Source organism: Danio rerio, chromosome 5 (assembly GCF_049306965.1).
Source record: "Danio rerio strain Tuebingen ecotype United States chromosome 5, GRCz12tu, whole genome shotgun sequence".
Lineage (NCBI taxonomy): Eukaryota > Metazoa > Chordata > Actinopteri > Cypriniformes > Danionidae > Danio > Danio rerio.
The window spans coordinates 37,449,893-37,470,021 of record NC_133180.1 but is presented as its reverse complement, the minus strand read 5'-3'; the positions used below and the strand labels follow the sequence as shown (position 1 = coordinate 37,470,021).

Here is a 20,129-nt window from a genome sequence, read left to right as displayed (position 1 = left end):
TATTCTACACTCAAAAATTTTTGCTGCTTTAATTAAATTTGCTCAAATTAAATTGAGTTGAAACAACACAATTCTTGAGATTTTTAGCATAGCTTAATTGTTTTATGTTCAACCAACTTAAATTTGTAACAACAATTATGTTAACTTAACCGATTTGTGTTCATACAACATAAAGGCATTGTGTGGAACCCAGCATTTTTTACAGTGTATGCATGCACAAACAGTCCATGTGCCTTTGTGTTTTAGAGTACTAGAGTCCACAGAGGTGTTATCGACAGACACAGACAGCAGCTCAGCGGAGGACAGTGATTTTGAGGAGATGGGCAAGAACATCGAGAACATGCTGCAAAATAAGAAGACCAGCTCTCAGCTGAGCAGAGAGAGAGAAGAGCAGGAGAGGAAAGAGCTGCAGCGAATGCTGATGGGAGAGGACAACGAGAGGGAGAGGGGCCGCAAGGAGAGACGCAAAGGCTGTACGTGTGTGTGTGATGATGTTGATGATGATGGTCTGCACCCATATCTTTGTCTATCGCTGTAACTAATCACTAGGGTCACACTGAATTTTCACCAGCAGAAATTTGCACATTTTTGAGCCATACATTGAATCTTATTTATTTACTTATGTAAATATTTATTCATCTTTTATATAAATTTCAGGAATATTATTGAATAACATGCACATATTTTGATAATTTATTGCTAATACAATTCTTTAAGTAATGTCATCTGTAATTTATTGGATATTTAATGTGCCAAATAAGTGGTTCTAATTAGATTTGCGTTGTAATCCTTAAAAGATAAGTTATTTTTTAAATTAAGGGTTTTAACTCCCATATTCTCAAAATCATTTGACCATAAACCCACAGATTTAAAAATGTATTATGGGCAGAAATAGCTAAAAAGTCAGCAGACTCTGGGCCCTACCATTCACCTGGCGCAAGGCGTAACACAAATGTTATTTGCTAGTTTCAGCTTGATGCATGTGTCATTTTGACATTTTACAGCACGCTGTTTAAATAGCAAATGCATTTGCACTCATATGTGCCCCCATAGGCGTTTTGGTCTAAAAAAGGAGGTGTTAAGGCGCATTGCTGGCGCGTTACTATTTTGAGGAACTAAAATAGACTACACAATAGACCAGCTGAGAGCAGGTCTAAAGTCCAGCACATAGCACGTTAGTTGTGTGCCTACCTTACACATTGCTTAATACACACAGAATGTACAGCAGTAAGCAAATATCTTTACAAATGAAAAATAATTAAAGGAATAAAATTTTACAAAAATTATTATTTTCTACATAAATAAAAGAACCACTGCTTTCATGCCTTCTTCATGTCAGGGGCTTTTTCAGTTTAGTCATGACAACTTGCTTTTGTATAATGTTATTAGTATTAGCAGTATTATTTATTATATGCATATTTATATTTTATTAAAAACAGGCTTAGATTTTGTCCACCTGTCAGGTTTTGGACCATATAGGGCATAGCATGTGTTTGGATATAACTAAGTGTTTTTACCACACTTTGTTATTATTGTTCATTTATTCGTTTGCTGGAAATTAGAACTGAATTTAGAAATAGTTTTAAAACAAATCTTTGCACTTAACCAAAATTAATTATGTAGTCTAATCGATGTCTGTGCATAGCCTACAACACGTTTCCTTATCCATAAAAGAGAGTGAAAATGAAAGTAAAGAATGAGGAGGCTCATTCTCGCGCTGTAGATGGTCTGTTTAACTGTTTTCTCTCTAGTGAAGTGTTCAGTTTTTCCACTTACAAAGTCTGCCATGTAAATAGCAAATTGGCTATGCCATGACGCAACTGGCCCTTAAAGAGAATGGGAGATGAGACTCTGATTGGTTTATTCTCAAAACCCACCTATAACTTATTAAGAGAATAAGCACAACCCTTTTAGACCATACGCCGTGGCGCAAAGCGTATTTTTCTGTTTTTAAAATAGCAAACGTGGATTCTGACACTCCATTAATGCTTTTGCGCCATGCGCTTTAAACTTTGCACATAGATTGTTAAAATACAGCCCTCTGTCTGGCCATGCTAATAAAAAGGTGTCTGTTTGTGCGTTGTAGCGAGTGCCCTCTCCACCAGCTCTCACAAAGATGATGACGCTTCCTCCGTCACTAGTCTGAACTCCTCAGCAACAGGGCGAAGGCTGAAAATCTATCGCACCTTTTGTGATGAGGATGGCAAGGAGTATGTGCGCTGCGAGACTGTACGCAAACCGGCTGTTATTGACGCTTATCTGCGTATACGCACTACTAAGGATGATGAGTTCATGTAAGTCTGTTTGTATGCTTGGTAAGGTTGTCACGATAGCTAAATTTCAATAATCAAAACTAGTACACATCAATCTGCATGTAACAAGTTAATATATGTTCTATGTTTTTCATGAAATTTTTCTTCATTATTATTAATGTGTGTGTGTGTGTCTCTTGCAGTCGCAAGTTTGCTTTGTTTGATGAGCAGCACAGGGAGGAGATGAGAAAGGAACGGCGCAGAATTCAGGAGCAGCTCCGACGCCTCAAACGAAACCAAGAGAAAGACCGATTTAAAGGACCACCTGAGAAAAAGACCAAGAAGGCTAAAGAACGACCAGACCTGAAGGTACCAAGTTAGAATTGCACTCTTTTATTAAGGGTCTTGCTGTAAATGAAGAGAGCACATGACATTTGCCCTCACAGACTTAATTATAATGTTTTTGGACTTTTTGTGTAGCTGAAATGTGGAGCTTGTGGTGCAATTGGCCATATGAGAACCAACAAGTTTTGCCCGCTGTACTACCAAACCAATGCTCCCCCCTCCAATCCGGTGGCTATGACAGAGGAACAGGAAGAGGAGCTTGAGAAAACTGTAATCCACAATGATAATGAAGAACTCATTAAAGTAGAAGGAACCAAGATTGTGCTTGGAAAACAACTCATTGAGAGGTAATACACACATCGAAGTTAACATATTCTACAGCATTTACTGGTTTTAGAAAAAAAGAGTATATATTATGCAAAATTACCTTTTGTATGTTTTGTGGTCATGAATATGTATCTGTGGTGTGTGTGTGTGTGAGTGCACATTATTGTAAAATTCCTTTAGAGGGTGTCCGCCAGGTCTTAAAAAGTATTACATTTACAAGTATCAAAAGCATTACATACCTCAAAAAGCCTTAAGCTCCCTGAAATGTTGTTTTGTATGTCTTAAATCATTTTAAACTTGGATTCATTTTCTTTGTTTATGTAAAGCTACCCACTCGAATCAACGCATATCCAATCACCAACAACACATCTCAATAAATCTTTTAGCTTAACTCAGTTTATAACTGATACAGTATTAGTATACAGTATTATTTCTCCTGCTCACTAAATCTGCATTTACTTCATCAAAAGAGACAGTTCAAATTGTGAAATGTTATTGCACTATAAAATAAATGTTCAAAAGTAGTTTTTCTTTTAGTTTAATAATTTATTCCAGTGATTTTAAAGATGAATTTTCAGCTTTAAAACTCCAGTCTTCAGTCACGTGATCCTTCAAAAATCACTCGAATCATAATAATAATAATAATAATTTTTTATTATTAATGGTAAAAGTAATAAAAGCAATAATGACTGGAGTAATAATTTCATTTGAAACCACATGCAATAAGTAATGAAGAAGTATTTAATAAATAATTATGTATTAATTATTATTAAAATGTATTATTTTGAATAAAAATGATTCATTTATTAAAATAAATACAATTAGTATTTTTTAAAAAATTAAAAAACTGACTCCAAACTTTTGACTGGTAGTGTAAGTCTAACATTTCATTCAATGGTGTTAAAAAGTCTTAAATTTGACTTGGTGAAACCTGTAGAAGCCCTGCATATGCTCCAGTTTGTTTTACCCATAAATCGATGTACACAGAATGCGTGATGTCACATTGGAAGAGGCCCCACCCATTACATGGCATAATAAAAGTTTAATAGTCTAAACTTGAAAAAAAAGGTATTGGCAGGTAGCAAAAATAAAATGCAATGGATTACTTAAATGAGTGAAATTATTCAAATTGAAATATATACAAAACAAAGTTAAATACAATAATCAGGGGTGCAAACTTGTCCTATTTCTGCAAAATTTGCTGTTTTCATCTATAAAATAAGATCTAATTGCAAAGGCTGCAACATAACTACATAAACATATGTAGACATATATCTATCCATCAACTTTTTAATCTCTGCTGAGTTTCCACCCCTAAATAATAATAATAATAATTATAATAAAATAAAAAGTAATTTAAAATGACTAATTATAAGAAAATGAATTAGAAAAATAGAAATGTCAGAATCTAAAAATGTGTTTAGTGAATAAAAACAAATAAATTACATGAATTTAAACTATTCTATCTAGAGATCTGTTAATATACTGTATACAAAATGTTTCAAATAGTATAGGTAATTTTAGAAAAGGAATGGCATGTCACATCGCAAGTCAACTTCCTTAAAGTATTGTTACCTACTTGCATAATCTATATGTTCAGCTTCTGAAATGTTTGTATTTGTAATCCTAATCCACAATGAATGTGTGTTTGCAGTGCTGATGAAGTGCGGAGGAAATCTCTGGTTCTGAAGTTCCCCAAGCAGCAGCTTCCTCCTAAAAAGAAGAGGCGTGTGGGGACAACGGTGCACTGTGACTACCTCAATGTAAGAGTATGTTTTAAGTGCTTTTTTTATACAGTAATAGTTAATCACAGGTGCCTATAAAACCTGTGAGTGACCAGCATATAGCAGTACCTCAGTGTTGCACCATCATTCATTATTCTGTCTCCCACTCTCTTTCTCCCAGCGGCCTCATAAGTCTATTCACCGCAGGAGGACAGACCCCATGGTCACGCTTTCTTCGGTCCTGGAGAGCATCATTAATGACATGAGGGATCTTCCAAATGTAAGACACATTCACACCTTTATATTACTGATATACAAACATGCTCTGACACTGAATATTATGATGTATGTGTCTCAGACGTACCCGTTTCACACTCCTGTCAATGGCAAAGTGGTCAAGGATTATTACAAGATCATCACACGGCCGATGGATTTGCAGACGTTACGTGAAAACGTTCGCAAGCGCATGTACCCTTCACGAGAGGAGTTCAGAGAAAGCGTTGAGCTCATCTTCAAAAACAGTGCTACTTATAATGGTATGTAACACAAGGAACTTGTCAGTTTTGAGCTTTTTGTGTTTTTATTTTTATTATTTCTTTTTATTTAAACAAAACATCCAAAGTTATCTTGAGTGTTTTTTTTTTGTCACACTTTATCCATTTGAGTCTGTAGATTTCGTTACAGACTACATATTTAAAATGGCTGTTTTCTCAACATGAGATTTTCTTTTTTCATTGCACAGAGCCAGAAATCTCTACATCAGCAGCACATCCTTCCGTACACTAGACTTCATAGTTGTGTTCATAGCCCTTTGTAAAAGTCTTCCGAATGTGGAGATGTTCATTCATAATATGCTTTTTTATATACATACAGTATTAGGGCTGCACAATGTATTGTTTCAGCATCGATATCGATGATGATAAGATTATAGTTGATGAGACATTACAGCTAACAACATAGTGGATTAATTTCAAATTTTAACCTTAGTGTGAAAGTTTATTATTTGCATGTGTTTTTCTGTTGCATCTAAGTTTTCTTGTCATTTTTTAAAATAATTTATTTGCAGATACACTTCCCTACAGAATCATCCCAACCGATCTAAAATTATGATTTCTTTACAAGCTATTTAATTTATCTGCTGAAATTACATTTATATCGCAATGTATATTGCAGTGAAAAAAAATATTGCAGTCAGTTTTTTCCAATATTGTGCAGCTCTAATATATGTTGTTGTTGTTGTTGTTATTATTATTAATATTATTATTATTAATATTATTTTATTATTATTCAAAATTTGTGAAAATAAATCATTTTTAGGCCTGTTATTGTTCTTTTTTTTTTCGATTATGGACTTCTAAATAGAGATAACAAAATTTCCCTCTAGAAAAACCTTTGGATTTTGAACTTGATTTTATCCAGCGCTCAGACAATTGTGTTACAAATGTGCCCAATATAGCATTTATTTTTTTTATTATTATTAAAGAAAACTCATCATACAAAGTTGTTATTTTTTATGTAATCAAACTTGGGAAGTATAGTGATAACTAATGGTTAATTTTTGTACCGTATTCATCTTTATTTGGTCTTTACTCCATAGTACAAAATTATGATCTCCTTCTGTGTGTGTTTTCAGGTGCCAAGCATCCTTTAACTGTTGTTGCTCAAGCAATGCTGAGTCTGTGTGTTGAAAAGATCAAAGAGGTAAGTGAATGCTTTACTAGCACTTTACCCACACACTCCTGGAGGGATTGAGGACTAATACTTGTCTATCTCTTTGCAGAAAGAGGAGCGTCTTGTTCGATTGGAGAAAGCCATTAATCCTCTTCTGGATGACGATGATCAAGTTGCTTTCTCTTTCATCCTCGACAACATTGTCACACAGAAGATGATGGCCGTACCTGACGTGAGGGACTTTTTTTTTTTTCTTGTTCTGCCTTTATATGTTGTAGATTTAGTTGAACAGTTGACTTCACACATACTATTATTATTATTATTGTCTGACTAATGTCTAATCGCTGACTTCAACTCAAAGTCCTCTGTTTAATATTAATCCATTGAGAATTGTTTTTAGTTACTCATTGCCTACTTTGAACAACAAATAGACATATAACTAATAATGCAAAAAAAATAAACTAGATAAAACCAGTATTTACAAAAAAGAGGAGGTGCTTAATTTAACAGTCTGGAGAGCTAGTGATTAAGATTTTTTTTTTTAGCTTTATGCACGTAACACTTTTTTAATCCCCATATTAAATTGTGGTATATTCCTGTTTTTAATTGAAATTATGAAAAGACTTTTAAAAACCTGCTTAGCTTTAACACTAAATCAAAGATGATCTGTAATATTTGATATTTTCATTGGATGTTCAGATTTAGTGATTAGCTTTTTCTTAATTGGTTTATGTCTTTCTTTCTATTTCTAGTCTTGGCCTTTCCATCATCCAGTTAACAAGAAATTTGTTCCTGACTATTATAAAGTCATCATCAACCCCATGGATCTGGACACACTCCGTAAGGTCAGGAAGATCTGTGTGTGGACACAGTAAACTTCAGTTGTAGTTTAGGTCAGATTCTCTGAACTGTTTATTTGTCTGTGTTTTGTAGAACATCTCCAAGCACAAGTATCAGAATCGAGAGGTGTTTCTTTCAGATGTGGGTCTCATTCACACCAACAGTGTCAAGTATAATGGTGAGAAACAGTTGAATGTTTATACTTATAAAAATGCTCTTTCCTCTTGCATTACATCAAAGCTTCACGTTTGCATTCTGTTTTTCTACTTCTCAGGTCCTGATAGTCCTTATACAAAAACTGCTCTGGAAATTGTGAACGTTTGCAAGCAGACTTTAGCGGAGGTGAGTCTGTGTGAGAGTCAGAGCTCTTTGTTGTCTCCTATAGCTGCTCAGTTGTTAAAAGTTCTCATTCTTGATTCAAACACCCATGCAATTTTAATGCTATGTTTGATGTTTGTTGTCTTTTCAAGCGGTGTTGTTAGGACTGGTTACAAAACTTCAAAATTATTACAGAAACACTGGGGTAACTGTTTATAGTTGGGGTTGAAACATTGATACCTAAAATATCACTCAATTTGACACTACTAATTTCGACATATGACCATTAAAATATGTTTGTCACTGAATATTTTTTTCATAAAGATTATTCAAAAAGGCATCATTTTCTATATCAAAGGTGTCAAACTCTGAGGACTGTAGTCCTGAAGCCTGAAGAACTCCATTAGTTTGATCAGGCATGCTTTATTAGGGTTAAAGCTTAACTGTGCAAAGCTGTGGTCCTCCAGGAACTAAGTTTGACATCACTGATCTTTTGAATTGATTCTGAGGATAGTTTTAAAAACAGATGGCACTATATGCTTTACAAACATCCATCTCTCTGCATCCATTTTTTACAAATACTACTTGAACCTAAAATAATCATTAATAAAGTTAAGTATTAGGTTAAGCAACTTACAGCAGAGTTTAAAATGAGTTGTTCAGACAATCATTTTGCAAATTATTAATTATTAATTTTTGCAAATTTTGAAAGCACAAGTGCTCTTCCTTAAGTATTTAAGGCAGCGCTTACACGGCAGTTATATAGCTAAAACGTAAAGGTTTTTCCCTTCTGTTCAATAATTTTTTCACATTTACAAAACAACATTTTTTAGAACGCTATAATGTGAAGTAAATACACACTTTACTAATGAAGCGCTAGCAAACCCTTGAGCAACAGCAACACTACCATTGGAGACACTAAAAAAGGAGTCTGCCGTTGTTGTGTTTGTTTACTCTTGTCTTGAATCTACACATCATCATTTTCATAGACACTCGCATTTTGGTAATAACATAGACACAACTTTTTCAAAAACATTCTTTTATTTATCAGATTTATCCGTTTTCAGTTCCAAAATGCCATTGTTCTGGAAACAAACAGGCAAAACATATAAAATGTGTCCATACACAGCTCCTGAGTATACGATAACAAACTATCCTAGAGTGCCATCTGCTGTTAAAGACTAAGATTGGAATTGATTCAAGAGGGAACAGTAATGCATTTTGAATCTTACAGAATCGATGTGTGATTTCTTTACCACAGCTCTATTCTTTATGAGTTCTTAAATCCTTCATTCTGATTTTTTTTAATAGATTGCAGCAAATATGTTTATTAAAAATTGTTTGAGAAGCATGATTTCTATTTTATACAGATATTTGATTCTCATTTTCATGCTCAACTCTCTCATGTGCTTTGTTTCACGTATGTTTTGATGTGTTTGTATTAGTATGATGAACACCTGACTCAGCTGGAGAAAGACATCCTTACTGCTAAAGAAGCTGCTCTGGACGCTGCAGACCTTGAGAGTTTAGATCCATTAACTCCAGGGCCGTATACACCGCAGGTACACAAACTGAGGTTATGATCTCAAGCACTCTATGTGCAGGTGTATTTTATAGCAGCTGAAATGACACATGTCAGCATTAGAGGCTCTGACAGAAACCAAACAGAAGCTTGTTTTTCTCTCTCTTTCTCTTGTCATAATCCAAACCTTCTGAAGTGAACAGCTGTTTGATTCACATTTCCTCATTGTTCCTGTCTTTCCTTCTACCTTTATTACAAACGCTTTGTTTTCTGTATCTGTGGCTTTTTTTTCTCTCTCTCTCTCTTTCTTTTTCTTGCCTTTTTTCTTTCAACCTTGCTATTGTTTTTTTTGTCTTGCTGTGTATCTTTCTTTATTTCTGTTTCCTTTTTTCTCTCTCGTTATTTCTCTTTTTTTTCCTCTTTATTTATTTCTCGATTCCGTTTTTCTCTCTTTTGTTCTCCCTTTCTTTCGCTCTTTTCTTTCTCTCTTTTAGCCTGATGTGTGTGAGAACAGTGTGTCTGTGAGTTTGCAGGGAGACTCTAGTCTGTTAGCCGAGGCTACGCTAATCCCTCCCACCCCTGAGAAAAGAGGGGGGCAGGTATTCCTCTCTCCCTCTCCTCATCCATCTGTCCTTCTCTCCATCCATCTCTTCATTCGTTTTAGTGGCTGGCTTGCTTTAGCTCTTTCAATATGTGGTCGCCCCTGTGCTGTGATGGTTTCTGATGCCTTCAAACACATCTTCATTACAGGATTAAACTATGTTCAGGATGTACTACTCTTTATTGAGCTTAAACCAAAATCTTTTATAAAATGAGGCTCCAGTATTCAAAACCCTGAACTAATATAAATAAAGAAATAAATTCCATCCATTCCTCCCTTCATCTCTCCATCTTCAGCTGCATGCACTTTCTAATCAGTCCACTACAGTGCCACTACACTTTTCTTAATGTTATTTCTGTGTGTATGTTTCATAGGGTCGACACAGAGGCAGATTGGGTGAAGAGGAGTCTGATGTGGACATAGAAGGATTTGAGGAAGATGATGACGGCAAACCGAAAACACCTGCTCCGGTAAAAAGAAGTCACACACAAACCCTTAGTCCAAGGTTCTTTATTAAGAGGATCCTCAGTTACTTTTTTCACGTGTTATTGTATGATTTAATTAATTATAATTTTTTTCCTCAATGTGATTCACGTTATTTTACAAATGAAAACATGCAAAGTGTGCACATATGTTGACTGGTGTAAATTGAAAGAGACACATTTGGTAAAACTTTCCAGGAAGTTGAAGTGTTGTTTAAAGTGGTTTTGAAAGAATCTTTGTGAATTTTGGAAGACACTAATAAATATTTTTATTTGGAAGCAGATAGCCAATCTGTAGGCCAATTATTGCAAATACCAATATGATTTTTTTCTAAGCCCGATTACGAAGGCAAAAGGCATACAAACACAGTGAACAGTTGATTTGATTTCAAATCTAACTGCAAAAAGCAAGCAAACAGCAATGGCCATATATATTTTGCTATTTATGCAATTATAGATGAGACACAAACACCAATGCAACTTACATTCTTTTATCATTGCAATTATGGTATCCGCCAAAATGAAGTATTAAGTGTGACCTCATGCAAATGGTAATAATAAACGTTTACAAAGCGCTGTAATACTTTTAAAAATCACAATCGCTATATATATATATATATATATATAGCGATTGTGATTTTTAAAAGTATTACAGCGCTTTGTAAACGTTTATTATATATATATATATATACATACTCATGCCTGATATTAAACGACCAGAAAGGTCGTTTAAATTGTTAAAATATTTGTGTCTGAGATGCAGCAAGTCCAGAGACTGTTGTGTTCACCATGATTTTATATAATAAAATTCACTTCAATGTGTGTTGTGACTAAAGAGTGGTCATAAATGAATATTTTTTCAGTTCAATTGAGCAGCGGCTTGGAACTGGAAACTAGGCATGCAGCGATGTTAGATTTTGGTTGTATGATTATAGATTGAGTAATCACGGTTATCACTTATGATGCATTCATTAATTTCAAAACACTACTGGTTTAGAAAATCACATGAAAACTTTTATTCTAAAGTGTTATTTATTGCTGCTTTCTAACCGATGAATACGCACAAAATAATCATAAAAAACCAACAATATTACATTTCTCTTTGGTCTTTGTGCATCGTCAATAAATTGTGATTTTTGGACTATTTGAAAAGATTTTGACCTTTAAACATAAGTAATAATTTTACACTTAAAATTAATGACAGAACAAAAAATGTATAAATAAAAATAAGACTAAATAAAAAAAGTATGTCTAATTTAAGTCTAAGCTACATATTAGCTAAGTATTTCCCTTTTACAGGGAACAAATGTAGTCAAAGGCTGCTGAAACTCTGTCTGAAAGGCACAATTGATCAACTATGATGCAAAATAGTTTGGTATTTTTTAAATTTTTTTTTGTCTTTGGAGAAGAAATGTGTATATTCTAGACAAAGTATGAAGCTGATAAGTCCTGTTCTTGTCATGTGACTCACTGTGCTTTCACGGCATTCTTTCAACTAGGTGCACTTGGAAAGCACGTCTCTTGCTCCACGTGTGCATCGATCCCAATATAGAAATATCGAACTTGCATGAGCCAAAAACGTAATTTGTGAACAACCTTTAGTAAATAGCCTCAGCCATAGTTAATCCAGTGTGCGTGGGTATTAGCCTCGGCGTACAAGCTCGGAACTTGCGCACAGTTGCCATAAGTTTTAGTTGCAGCAGTTTTGTTCCACTGTGTTGAGAAGCTTTTATGATTAATTAACCGTAACAAATTTAAGGGCAGTTAATAGTGAAATCGGTTAATCGTTGCTTCTCTACCCGAAACAGTATTTCTTACTTCACGATACGTCACGACTTAACAAGTGGATGGTGTGGCTTTTAGTCACAGTCATTCCGTCCACCGTCCACCCCAAAGGCAACAAGCATTTTGAAAACAAGTGGAAATATGCTATTTAAATGCTATGGTTTAGATTTAAATGCCTGCACTGGAATGTTTTAGCACTTTCAGGTTGAAGATGGAGATCTGGATGATGAGGATGACGATGATGAAGATGATGAGCTCCTTATGCGGCCACCGAGGCGTATGCACATTGATGAAGATGACGACGATGATGATGAGGGCTCCAGTCGACCAGCACAGGCCAGTGTGCTTTACCAGGATCTGCTGATGTCAGATGCTGAAGATGATGCCAGTGAGGAGGAAGGCGATAATCCATTCTCCTGTAAGTGTATGCTTGAGTATTTGTGCTTTAAGTCATCTCTGTGTGTAACATTGAGTCTCTCTTTTCTCCATTTAAGCTATCCAACTGTCTGAGAGCGGCAGTGATAGTGATGCTGACCTGGGACATCAAGAGAGTACACGGATTGGACTTGAACAGGAGGAGAGTATGATGTCATATGAAGGGGAGGGACCTGACGGCTTAACGCATATGGAGGACAGCAATGTCAGGTCAGAATACTTGCATACACACTTAACCTTACATACTATTTCAATGTGGTCATGTCATTGGCTCATGAACATTTTCTGCTTGCTATCAAACTATTTTAGAACTGTAACAGGAGGCAATTCAACCTTAACTTCTTGTTAAAACAGCTATCATAACAGTATTTATCAATATGCGGCTCTTTTTGAATTCTCGGAAGCTATAGAAATTTAAAATGTAAAACAGGAAATGCGTTGGGACCATTGATTTTGTTTACATCCCTTAAAATGATCTATTAAACTATTGCTGATAAATTTGTATATAGATTAGCCACTGTAAATAAGCACCAAAAAGCTGTGGTTTACAGAGAATTTATAATCCCTAAAGGTCGTTTTTAGACTTGACCTGGAGCAGAGTTGCTGAAATATAGCTTAAATCGCTTTTTGCTTATGTGGGTTTGTGATTTATTACTTCATTTTTTTTTAATCTCAGAATTGCTTTCTAATTCCTTGTCCATTACTTCTCAAACTTACAAACTCCACCCAAGGCTGTTTTAAGCAAGTCAGTCCATTCTTGCGCCTCCTGGTAATGCTCCTTGGTCAGCAGTTTTCTAGTCATGCTTCATGCTCCTCTCATTAGCTCCAGTGAATTAATCATACATAAAATGTTTTTAGAACAGCACAACAGCTTAGGTCAAATCAGGTTTAAATATTTTCTAATGCTAGTTCACTACCTTTCAAAAGTTTGAATAATTTCAAGATTTCAGATTTGATTAATGTATTATTCATATTCTTACTTTTTTTTTACTCTTCATACCTCTGTCTATTCAGCGTGTTATTATCACAAAAACACTACAGCTATGGCTGTACTAGGACTGTTGTAAAGAGAAGACATTACTAGGGTTGGCTACTAAAAACCTGGTACCTTTTAAAAATCAGGATACATACACTACTGGTCAAAAGTTTGAGGTCTATAAGATTTTTAAATATTTTAAAATAAGCTTATCCTGCTCACCAAAGCTGTGTTTGTTTCATCAAAAATACAGTACAAATTGTAAAATTGTGAAATGTTATTGCACTATTAATTAACTGTTCAAAAGTAGATTATCATTGAACTTAATCATTTATTCCAATGATTTTAAAGAATAATCTTCAGCTTCAGTACTCCAGTCTTTATGATCCTTCAGAAATTACTCTATGGGTGCTTTCACACCTGCTAGAATTCGTTATAATTCTGCACGCTGTCTCTGTTGGTCTACATTAACACTCCCGAAACGCTAGTTGGCAGTGAGGTGTAAATGTTCCTCTGTGTCGAGTTTCTTCGCTGCTGTTTTGCTTTTCCTGAACACTTCCGGGATGTACAAGTGGCTTTAACTATGAGGTAAACACCAATGACTGTAAAAAATATGGACGACGCGACAGCCCTTTTTCCCATTGAACGCCTTGAGGGCAAAACGCCTGCTTGACGGGCACAAACTGTCGCAAAAGACTGCTAAAATTGGAGCCAGACATGCGCAGAAGGATTGTCTGATGGAGCCAGAGGAGGAGCCGTGAAAATGAGCAGAGTCGAGCTTCCAATCAAACGCTTTATGTAAAATCAACTACGCCCCCCGAACTTCTCAGCATGCGTTTGCTGTCATATCAACACAAATGGATGTAGTAACGTTAACAAATATGAGGGTTTTTATATATTCAATCGCGCCAGCTCCAGGCCACAACACATAACTTACTCGCGGCGTCGCGGGCTGATTCCGGCTCGCATGCGGCAGCGCCTGCTCGCTCGGCCGCCGCATCTGGCTTGATTGACTCGGGCTGGAATTGGGTAGTGAGTCCAGGCATCCGGAGTAGGTCCAGCAGAGGTAACATTAGTCAGTCTGAGCTCTAAGAGATAAGTCTCCGGCAGGCGAGAATCTAGCCGGAACTGTGTTTTGCTATCTGGGTGGCTAGGCGTGTATCAGCAAACTAATAAAGCCCGAAAAAAGCCCTGAACTTAGCGAATAAACAGTGTTCCACCAGGATCATGTATGTCAGAAACTATAGTTTACTGCTGAACTCATTTTGTCATGGTAAAATAACACAGAAATCGAATAATAACACTTCAGTCTACTTCAGTCTCCTGCCGAAGCTCAGACGCCGCGCTTTGAGAAACTGTCAATCACAGCTGTCAATCACGATGACACGCCCAGCATTAAATTACTGCTAAAAACAAACTGTTTACAAAAATGAAGATCTGCACCTATTTCAGCACAATAACCAGTGCCTTAATCGACCAGAACTATCTTTCGGGACATTTTATTGCAAGTGTAATATTTTTTTTTATTTGGGCTCAAGTCTCCTTCATTAACACGGAGGAGGCGGGCTTTATGACTTGTACTGCAGCCAGCCCCCAGGGGGCGATCTAACGGCCGAAACCTTCACTCAAACGTAGGCTTGCGGCACACTTGGTAAACACAAAACAAAACTGCATCCGGAGCTCCTTCACGGTACTACACACTTGCAAACAATCGCTCGCACCATTCGCGCGGCTCTCGGTCCCGCCCAGACTCGTCAGCGCTACCAAGCCGACCAATCACAGAGCTTACGCTACGCGTCGTTGCGACGTGTAGTTACATTTTTTGAGAGGTTCACGTCAGTGACAGCGACGGCCACGGTGAAGGGATCAGCCTTTATCGTACCGAGACCTACTTGAAGAGGTGGTCTTGGTACGCTTTCAAACGAACCCTGGATCGGTTCGTTTGTGGTGAGAATATGATCCGTACTAAAAAAGGTCCAACCGCAAAAAGTACTGCGCGTTTTGGACTAATTCAGCTGCCGTAGGTCGATGCATGTGCATTATGGGATATGGAGGAAAAATATTTGTTGACAGCGCTTTACCAACAGAGAGAGATGGGAAAACATTACCTGATGGATCGTTGGTAATATTTCCGCAAGATGACCATGTCGCAGTTTAACTGAATTAATTCACAGCTCCTCCTGAATTGACGAGCCATGCATTAAACACTGTTTTCCAGCCGTGGCCGCGCTTCATTTTCGTAATGTATAGTTTGTCTAAAGCAGGGATACAATCAGCCAGCGCAGTCGTCCCTCCAGAGTAAAAGGTTTTGTTTACCTTCGGGAGTTCACTGGCATTTTCCTGCACGTGAATTCTGACCAATCAATAACCAGTTTAGGAAATATGTTCAACAACATCTGGCCAATGAGAGATGTGGATTTTGTCAGATGACTGCATTTTGGTTCGTTTCAACTGGTTCTTACCAAAGCCAGCAGTGTGGTGTGAAAACGACCCAAAGACGGCAGAAGATGCAACAATGTATCATTTATTACCCTTGGTCCGGACCAAATGAAGCGAACTACAGATGTGAAAGCACCCTAATATTAATTATTATTATTATTATTGGTAATAAAAGCAATAATTAATGGAGTAATAATTTCATTTGAAACTACATGCAATAAGAAAGCAGTTATTTAAAATTGTAATAAATATTTAACAATTTAACATTTTTTTATATATTTAATAAATTCTGCCTTTATGAACTATATAACTTTCTTTGTGAAAAAAACTGACCCCAAACCTTTGACCCGTAGTGTATATTTGAGCTGAAACAGTTCAGTGCCATTCAAATGCAAGTTATTGCTGGCTTGAATAACTTGGACGTCTTAAAACTGCAACAAAAAAATAAATAAATAAATTAGCTTCAGTTCATATGATCATTGCATTAATTTTTTTTGTGAGGAATTGTTTCCTCAGGTTTCACTTTAAAGTGAAAAGTTACCCATGCTCAAATGAGCTGTAGTTCTGCTTCGTTCAGGACTTCATTCAAGATGTCATTCAGGGATGTGATTGTACCTTTATACTTAAAGATTTTTTTATTGTCTTGTGTCTGTGAGATACACTGTGTATTTAAAACAATTATAATGTTTAATCCTCCAATGTGCATGTCAGGGAGCCACTACCCATATGCAGAATGGTGGCTTTCACTTTTGAATTTTATGACACATACACTGCATGAACTGGTGCCACCATCTGGCTCTGTGTGTGTGAAGCTGTCCAGAGATTGATGTAAATTACAGTCGTGCTGCAATTATTTTTATTGTACACATTTAACATCACGATATAAGGCAGAGTTGCAAGTACATGTACAACAGATTAAAATACTTTGTGACTATTAAACTGCTGAACATTTGAACTGATAAAAAAAATTGTGTGACCAAGTATCAATATTTATATCAATATATGTCAACACTTTTTCACTACATGTCATGTCTGTTGACAGCACCATTATAGAGGTAGAAATACAATTGGTCTAAAGAGAAGTTAGTTCTGCTTTCAAGTGGTTGAATCAGTTATTGAGGCCTTATACATACTTTATGCAAAATAATTTTAAAAGTTAGATCTTTTTTTTTTTGCATATAATTTTTTCAAATAAATACCACTTTAGGTGTTATTCGTTGATTTTATACATAGCTCTCAATATCTTTCTGCAAGTATAAACCTGTTTGAGTAAAAAACTTTAAAACTGCTAAACCACTGATAAAACGGAAAATGTAAATAAATTGATCTATTTAATATAATAGATGTATATACTATTGGTATACATGTACAATATTAATATAAATATTCATATCACCATACGGTATGTCATATGTATGTCAACTCTTTTTCGCTACATATGTCTAGGCAGCACATGAAGAGTTTATAACATTTGTTGACAGCACTGTCAAAGAGATAGAAATACAATAGAACAGACGTTTAAGTTATCTCTGCACTTAAATGTATGAATCAGAGTTTATGTAGTCTTATACCTGTGAACTTACAAGGTAACTAGATGTGTAAGTTATATGTAATTACAGTGTATGTACACATTGGTACATAGTCTTTACTTGTGTATTACTGGTGTAACTACACACATGTAACAACACACAATAGTATGTCTAAGTTCAAATGTGTAACAGGACATTAATATCACAATCTTTGGTAAACTACCCTTATAATGTGAATTACTAATGTGATTCTACAATTCACCTTAAGACAACATATAAGGTGTTTGTATACTTCTAAATACACTTATACTTTTTTGGCAGTAGTTTGATGTTGTTACACAGTTGCATAAAGGCTTAGGTTTTATATATTACACAATGTTTTTTTTGACCATTTTACACTATATTGAGTGGACAGTTCCTTAGACTTTACCCTGTAATTACACTGGTATCACAAGGTGAAACCCTTTAATGCAGCGTTAGTTCTGCCATTCTGCCATGGTATGCAAACAGGTGTGGAATTGGGAAAACACCTGCAAGTACATACTGTTATTACACAATGCACTTATGTAATTCTTGCTACAGATGTGTACTTTTTTAGTGTTGTTACCAATGTCCTGTTACACATACTATTGTGTGCTGTTACATGTGTGTAGTTACACCAGTATTACACAAGTAAATACTATGTACCAGTGTGTACATACACTGTAGTTACATACTACTTACACATCCAGTTACTGTGTAAGTTCTCAGGTATAAGCAACACTTAATATAAAGCGGGCCTATTTCGGTACTGTTTTACCTTTTTTCCCCTTTAAATTTTCCTTAGTTGGTCTAAAAACGTTCTTAAAGTTTTCACTCATAAAACCTGCAGAAACTCAGTTTAATGGTTATATAATTTTATATTCGTATTAAATTAGTAGTTAAGGTTTTATTAATTTATGTAAATAAGTGGTTTTATATAAACCTACATTTACATATACGTTAAATGTATTCAGTTAAATCATTTATTTTTCAATAACAAAAACAGTTCTTCCATGTCATTCAACATTGTTTTGTGGAGGTTTTTAAAGTTTCGGTTCAGGCTTTTTCCCAGTACTGGGTTGCAGTTGGAAAGGCATCCACTGCATAAAACATATGCTGGATAATTTGCCGGTTCATTCTCCTGTGGCGACCTCTGATCAATTAGAGACTAAGCCAAAGGCATATGAGAGAATAAATAGTTCAGGCTTTATTTAGGTACCGCTACTGTTTCAAAGTGATAATTTGGCAACAATACCCAACCCTAGCTGGTATTATTCAAATAAGGCTCTTTCATTGTAATCACTTTCCATTTCTGACAATATTTGAGTCTAGTTTTCTCAAAAGTTTCTTATTAACAAATGTCCTGTCATCTCTCTGTGTGTTTCAGCTTTGGCAGCTATGATGATGGAGACAGTCAGATGCAGAGGCAGGTGTCCAGCCCCAGGACGGGAGAGCGAGATGTAGATGAGGTCTACGGGATCAGTGAGGAGGAAGAGGATGAGGAGGAAGAGGATGAGCGCAGGAGAGGCCCGAGTGTCCTCACTCAGGTACAGCTCAGTGACGATGAGGAGGACAGTGAAGAATTCAGATCTGTCGGAGGAGACAGCGACATGGACTCTGACAACTAACACTTGAGACGCTGCTGTGCTGGTGCTGAGGCTGGTGTTGCACATAACTGTATATTTTGTAATGTTCTGGTCCTTGTGCTTTACATGTTATTTTTATATGACTTATTGAGCCTGTTTGAAGGACTCTGACTGCTTTTGTGATGAATAATGTGAGGAATAAATTTTTATCTATCTAAAAGGGGCATGTTGTGAGTTTGGTCACTACTGAACTGTGAGACAATCTTCCATTAGTCCAGACTAGGGGTGTAACGGATCACAGTTGATCTGTGATTTCTATGGGTCACAACCCAGATTTGGAACACAAGTGGCCCGCAGAGTAATATATTTTTTTACTTGTAGATTAATCCTAAATTTGTACCGATCACACAGAGATTGCCTCTCCAGTCATTCTAATCACATGTATAAAAGCATTTAGACTGTCCTGTAAAATATGATGACGGAAGAAGTTGTGGTGGATTATTATGGGTGTAGGTTTCATTTAAAGGTGTTTTCTGTCACTACTTGTTTAGCCTGCATTAATGCATTCTGTGTAAGCTGCACAATTAATCATGTAATGATCAGGATTTCAACACCCACGCAACAAAGTATAAATGATGGTCATTTGCATATGTTTATTAATAATTCAAATCGCTGCATTCAAATCTGTTTAAAATACGCAAAAAATTAAGAAAGAGATTCAGTCTTTAGAGGTAGTAATGAAGTTACAAACAGTCAAATAACACAGAAGTACTGGGATAACGGTTTATAGTTTAGCTATAACCGCTGATGTTTATGGTAAAGTTTACAATCACCGTCATATGCATTTAACTTGACTCAAATGAAAGATGTTGGCAGCAGTTACATTATTTAACCAATAGCCATCAAAAATATGCTGCTGAATAATTCTTCAAAAATGATCATTTAGCAATAAAACAAAAAGTTTTATGAAAGAATAACTGACTCATTGATTGAAAATGAGACAAAAGTGAATTTGGGTTGTACAAATTCTAATGATAGATTTACATCTTTAACGTCATCAGCAACACGAGTACTATAGTGAGTTTTTGACTGAATGTTTAACATTTTCTTTTTGTTCATCTATTTATTACTTAATCTTGATTGGTGATTACACCACTAGTCCAGACTGCTCAAATTTTTAATATACAAATATATAAAAATTATGGAAATTAAAAATACAATTAGATATTTACTAATAAGTAGGAAATAAGTGCAGAAATCCACAGAATTTTCGCCC

At 35.7% G+C, this 20,129-nt stretch overlaps 1 protein-coding gene across 6 annotated transcripts in view; it reads left to right on the top strand.

The window, feature by feature from the left end:
* Nucleotides 1-19,073, top strand: part of taf1 (TAF1 RNA polymerase II, TATA box binding protein (TBP)-associated factor) — a 40,987-nt gene extending 21,914 nt beyond the window's left edge. The window contains exons 24-41 of one of the 6 annotated variants that reach the window (XM_073950442.1): nucleotides 247-473; nucleotides 2,087-2,294; nucleotides 2,456-2,621; nucleotides 2,733-2,944; nucleotides 4,579-4,687; nucleotides 4,830-4,928; nucleotides 5,007-5,184; nucleotides 6,282-6,349; nucleotides 6,429-6,551; nucleotides 7,072-7,164; nucleotides 7,253-7,337; nucleotides 7,434-7,501; nucleotides 8,923-9,039; nucleotides 9,533-9,598; nucleotides 9,975-10,070; nucleotides 12,063-12,285; nucleotides 12,362-12,512; nucleotides 18,655-19,073. In XM_073950442.1, coding sequence (XP_073806543.1) covers nucleotides 247-473; nucleotides 2,087-2,294; nucleotides 2,456-2,621; nucleotides 2,733-2,944; nucleotides 4,579-4,687; nucleotides 4,830-4,928; nucleotides 5,007-5,184; nucleotides 6,282-6,349; nucleotides 6,429-6,551; nucleotides 7,072-7,164; nucleotides 7,253-7,337; nucleotides 7,434-7,501; nucleotides 8,923-9,039; nucleotides 9,533-9,598; nucleotides 9,975-10,070; nucleotides 12,063-12,285; nucleotides 12,362-12,512; nucleotides 18,655-18,895 — 2,530 coding nt within the window. In that variant the 3' untranslated portion in view covers nucleotides 18,896-19,073. Of the gene's footprint in view, nucleotides 1-246; nucleotides 474-2,086; nucleotides 2,295-2,455; nucleotides 2,622-2,732; nucleotides 2,945-4,578; nucleotides 4,694-4,829; nucleotides 4,929-5,006; nucleotides 5,185-6,281; nucleotides 6,350-6,428; nucleotides 6,552-7,071; nucleotides 7,165-7,252; nucleotides 7,338-7,433; nucleotides 7,502-8,922; nucleotides 9,040-9,493; nucleotides 9,599-9,974; nucleotides 10,071-12,062; nucleotides 12,286-12,361; nucleotides 12,513-18,654 lie in introns of all 6 variants that reach the window. The other 5 variants (XM_021476170.3, XM_021476171.3, XM_021476169.3 and 2 more) reach the window with 5 other exon arrangements.
* The last annotated feature ends 1,056 nt before the right edge of the window (nucleotides 19,074-20,129 follow it).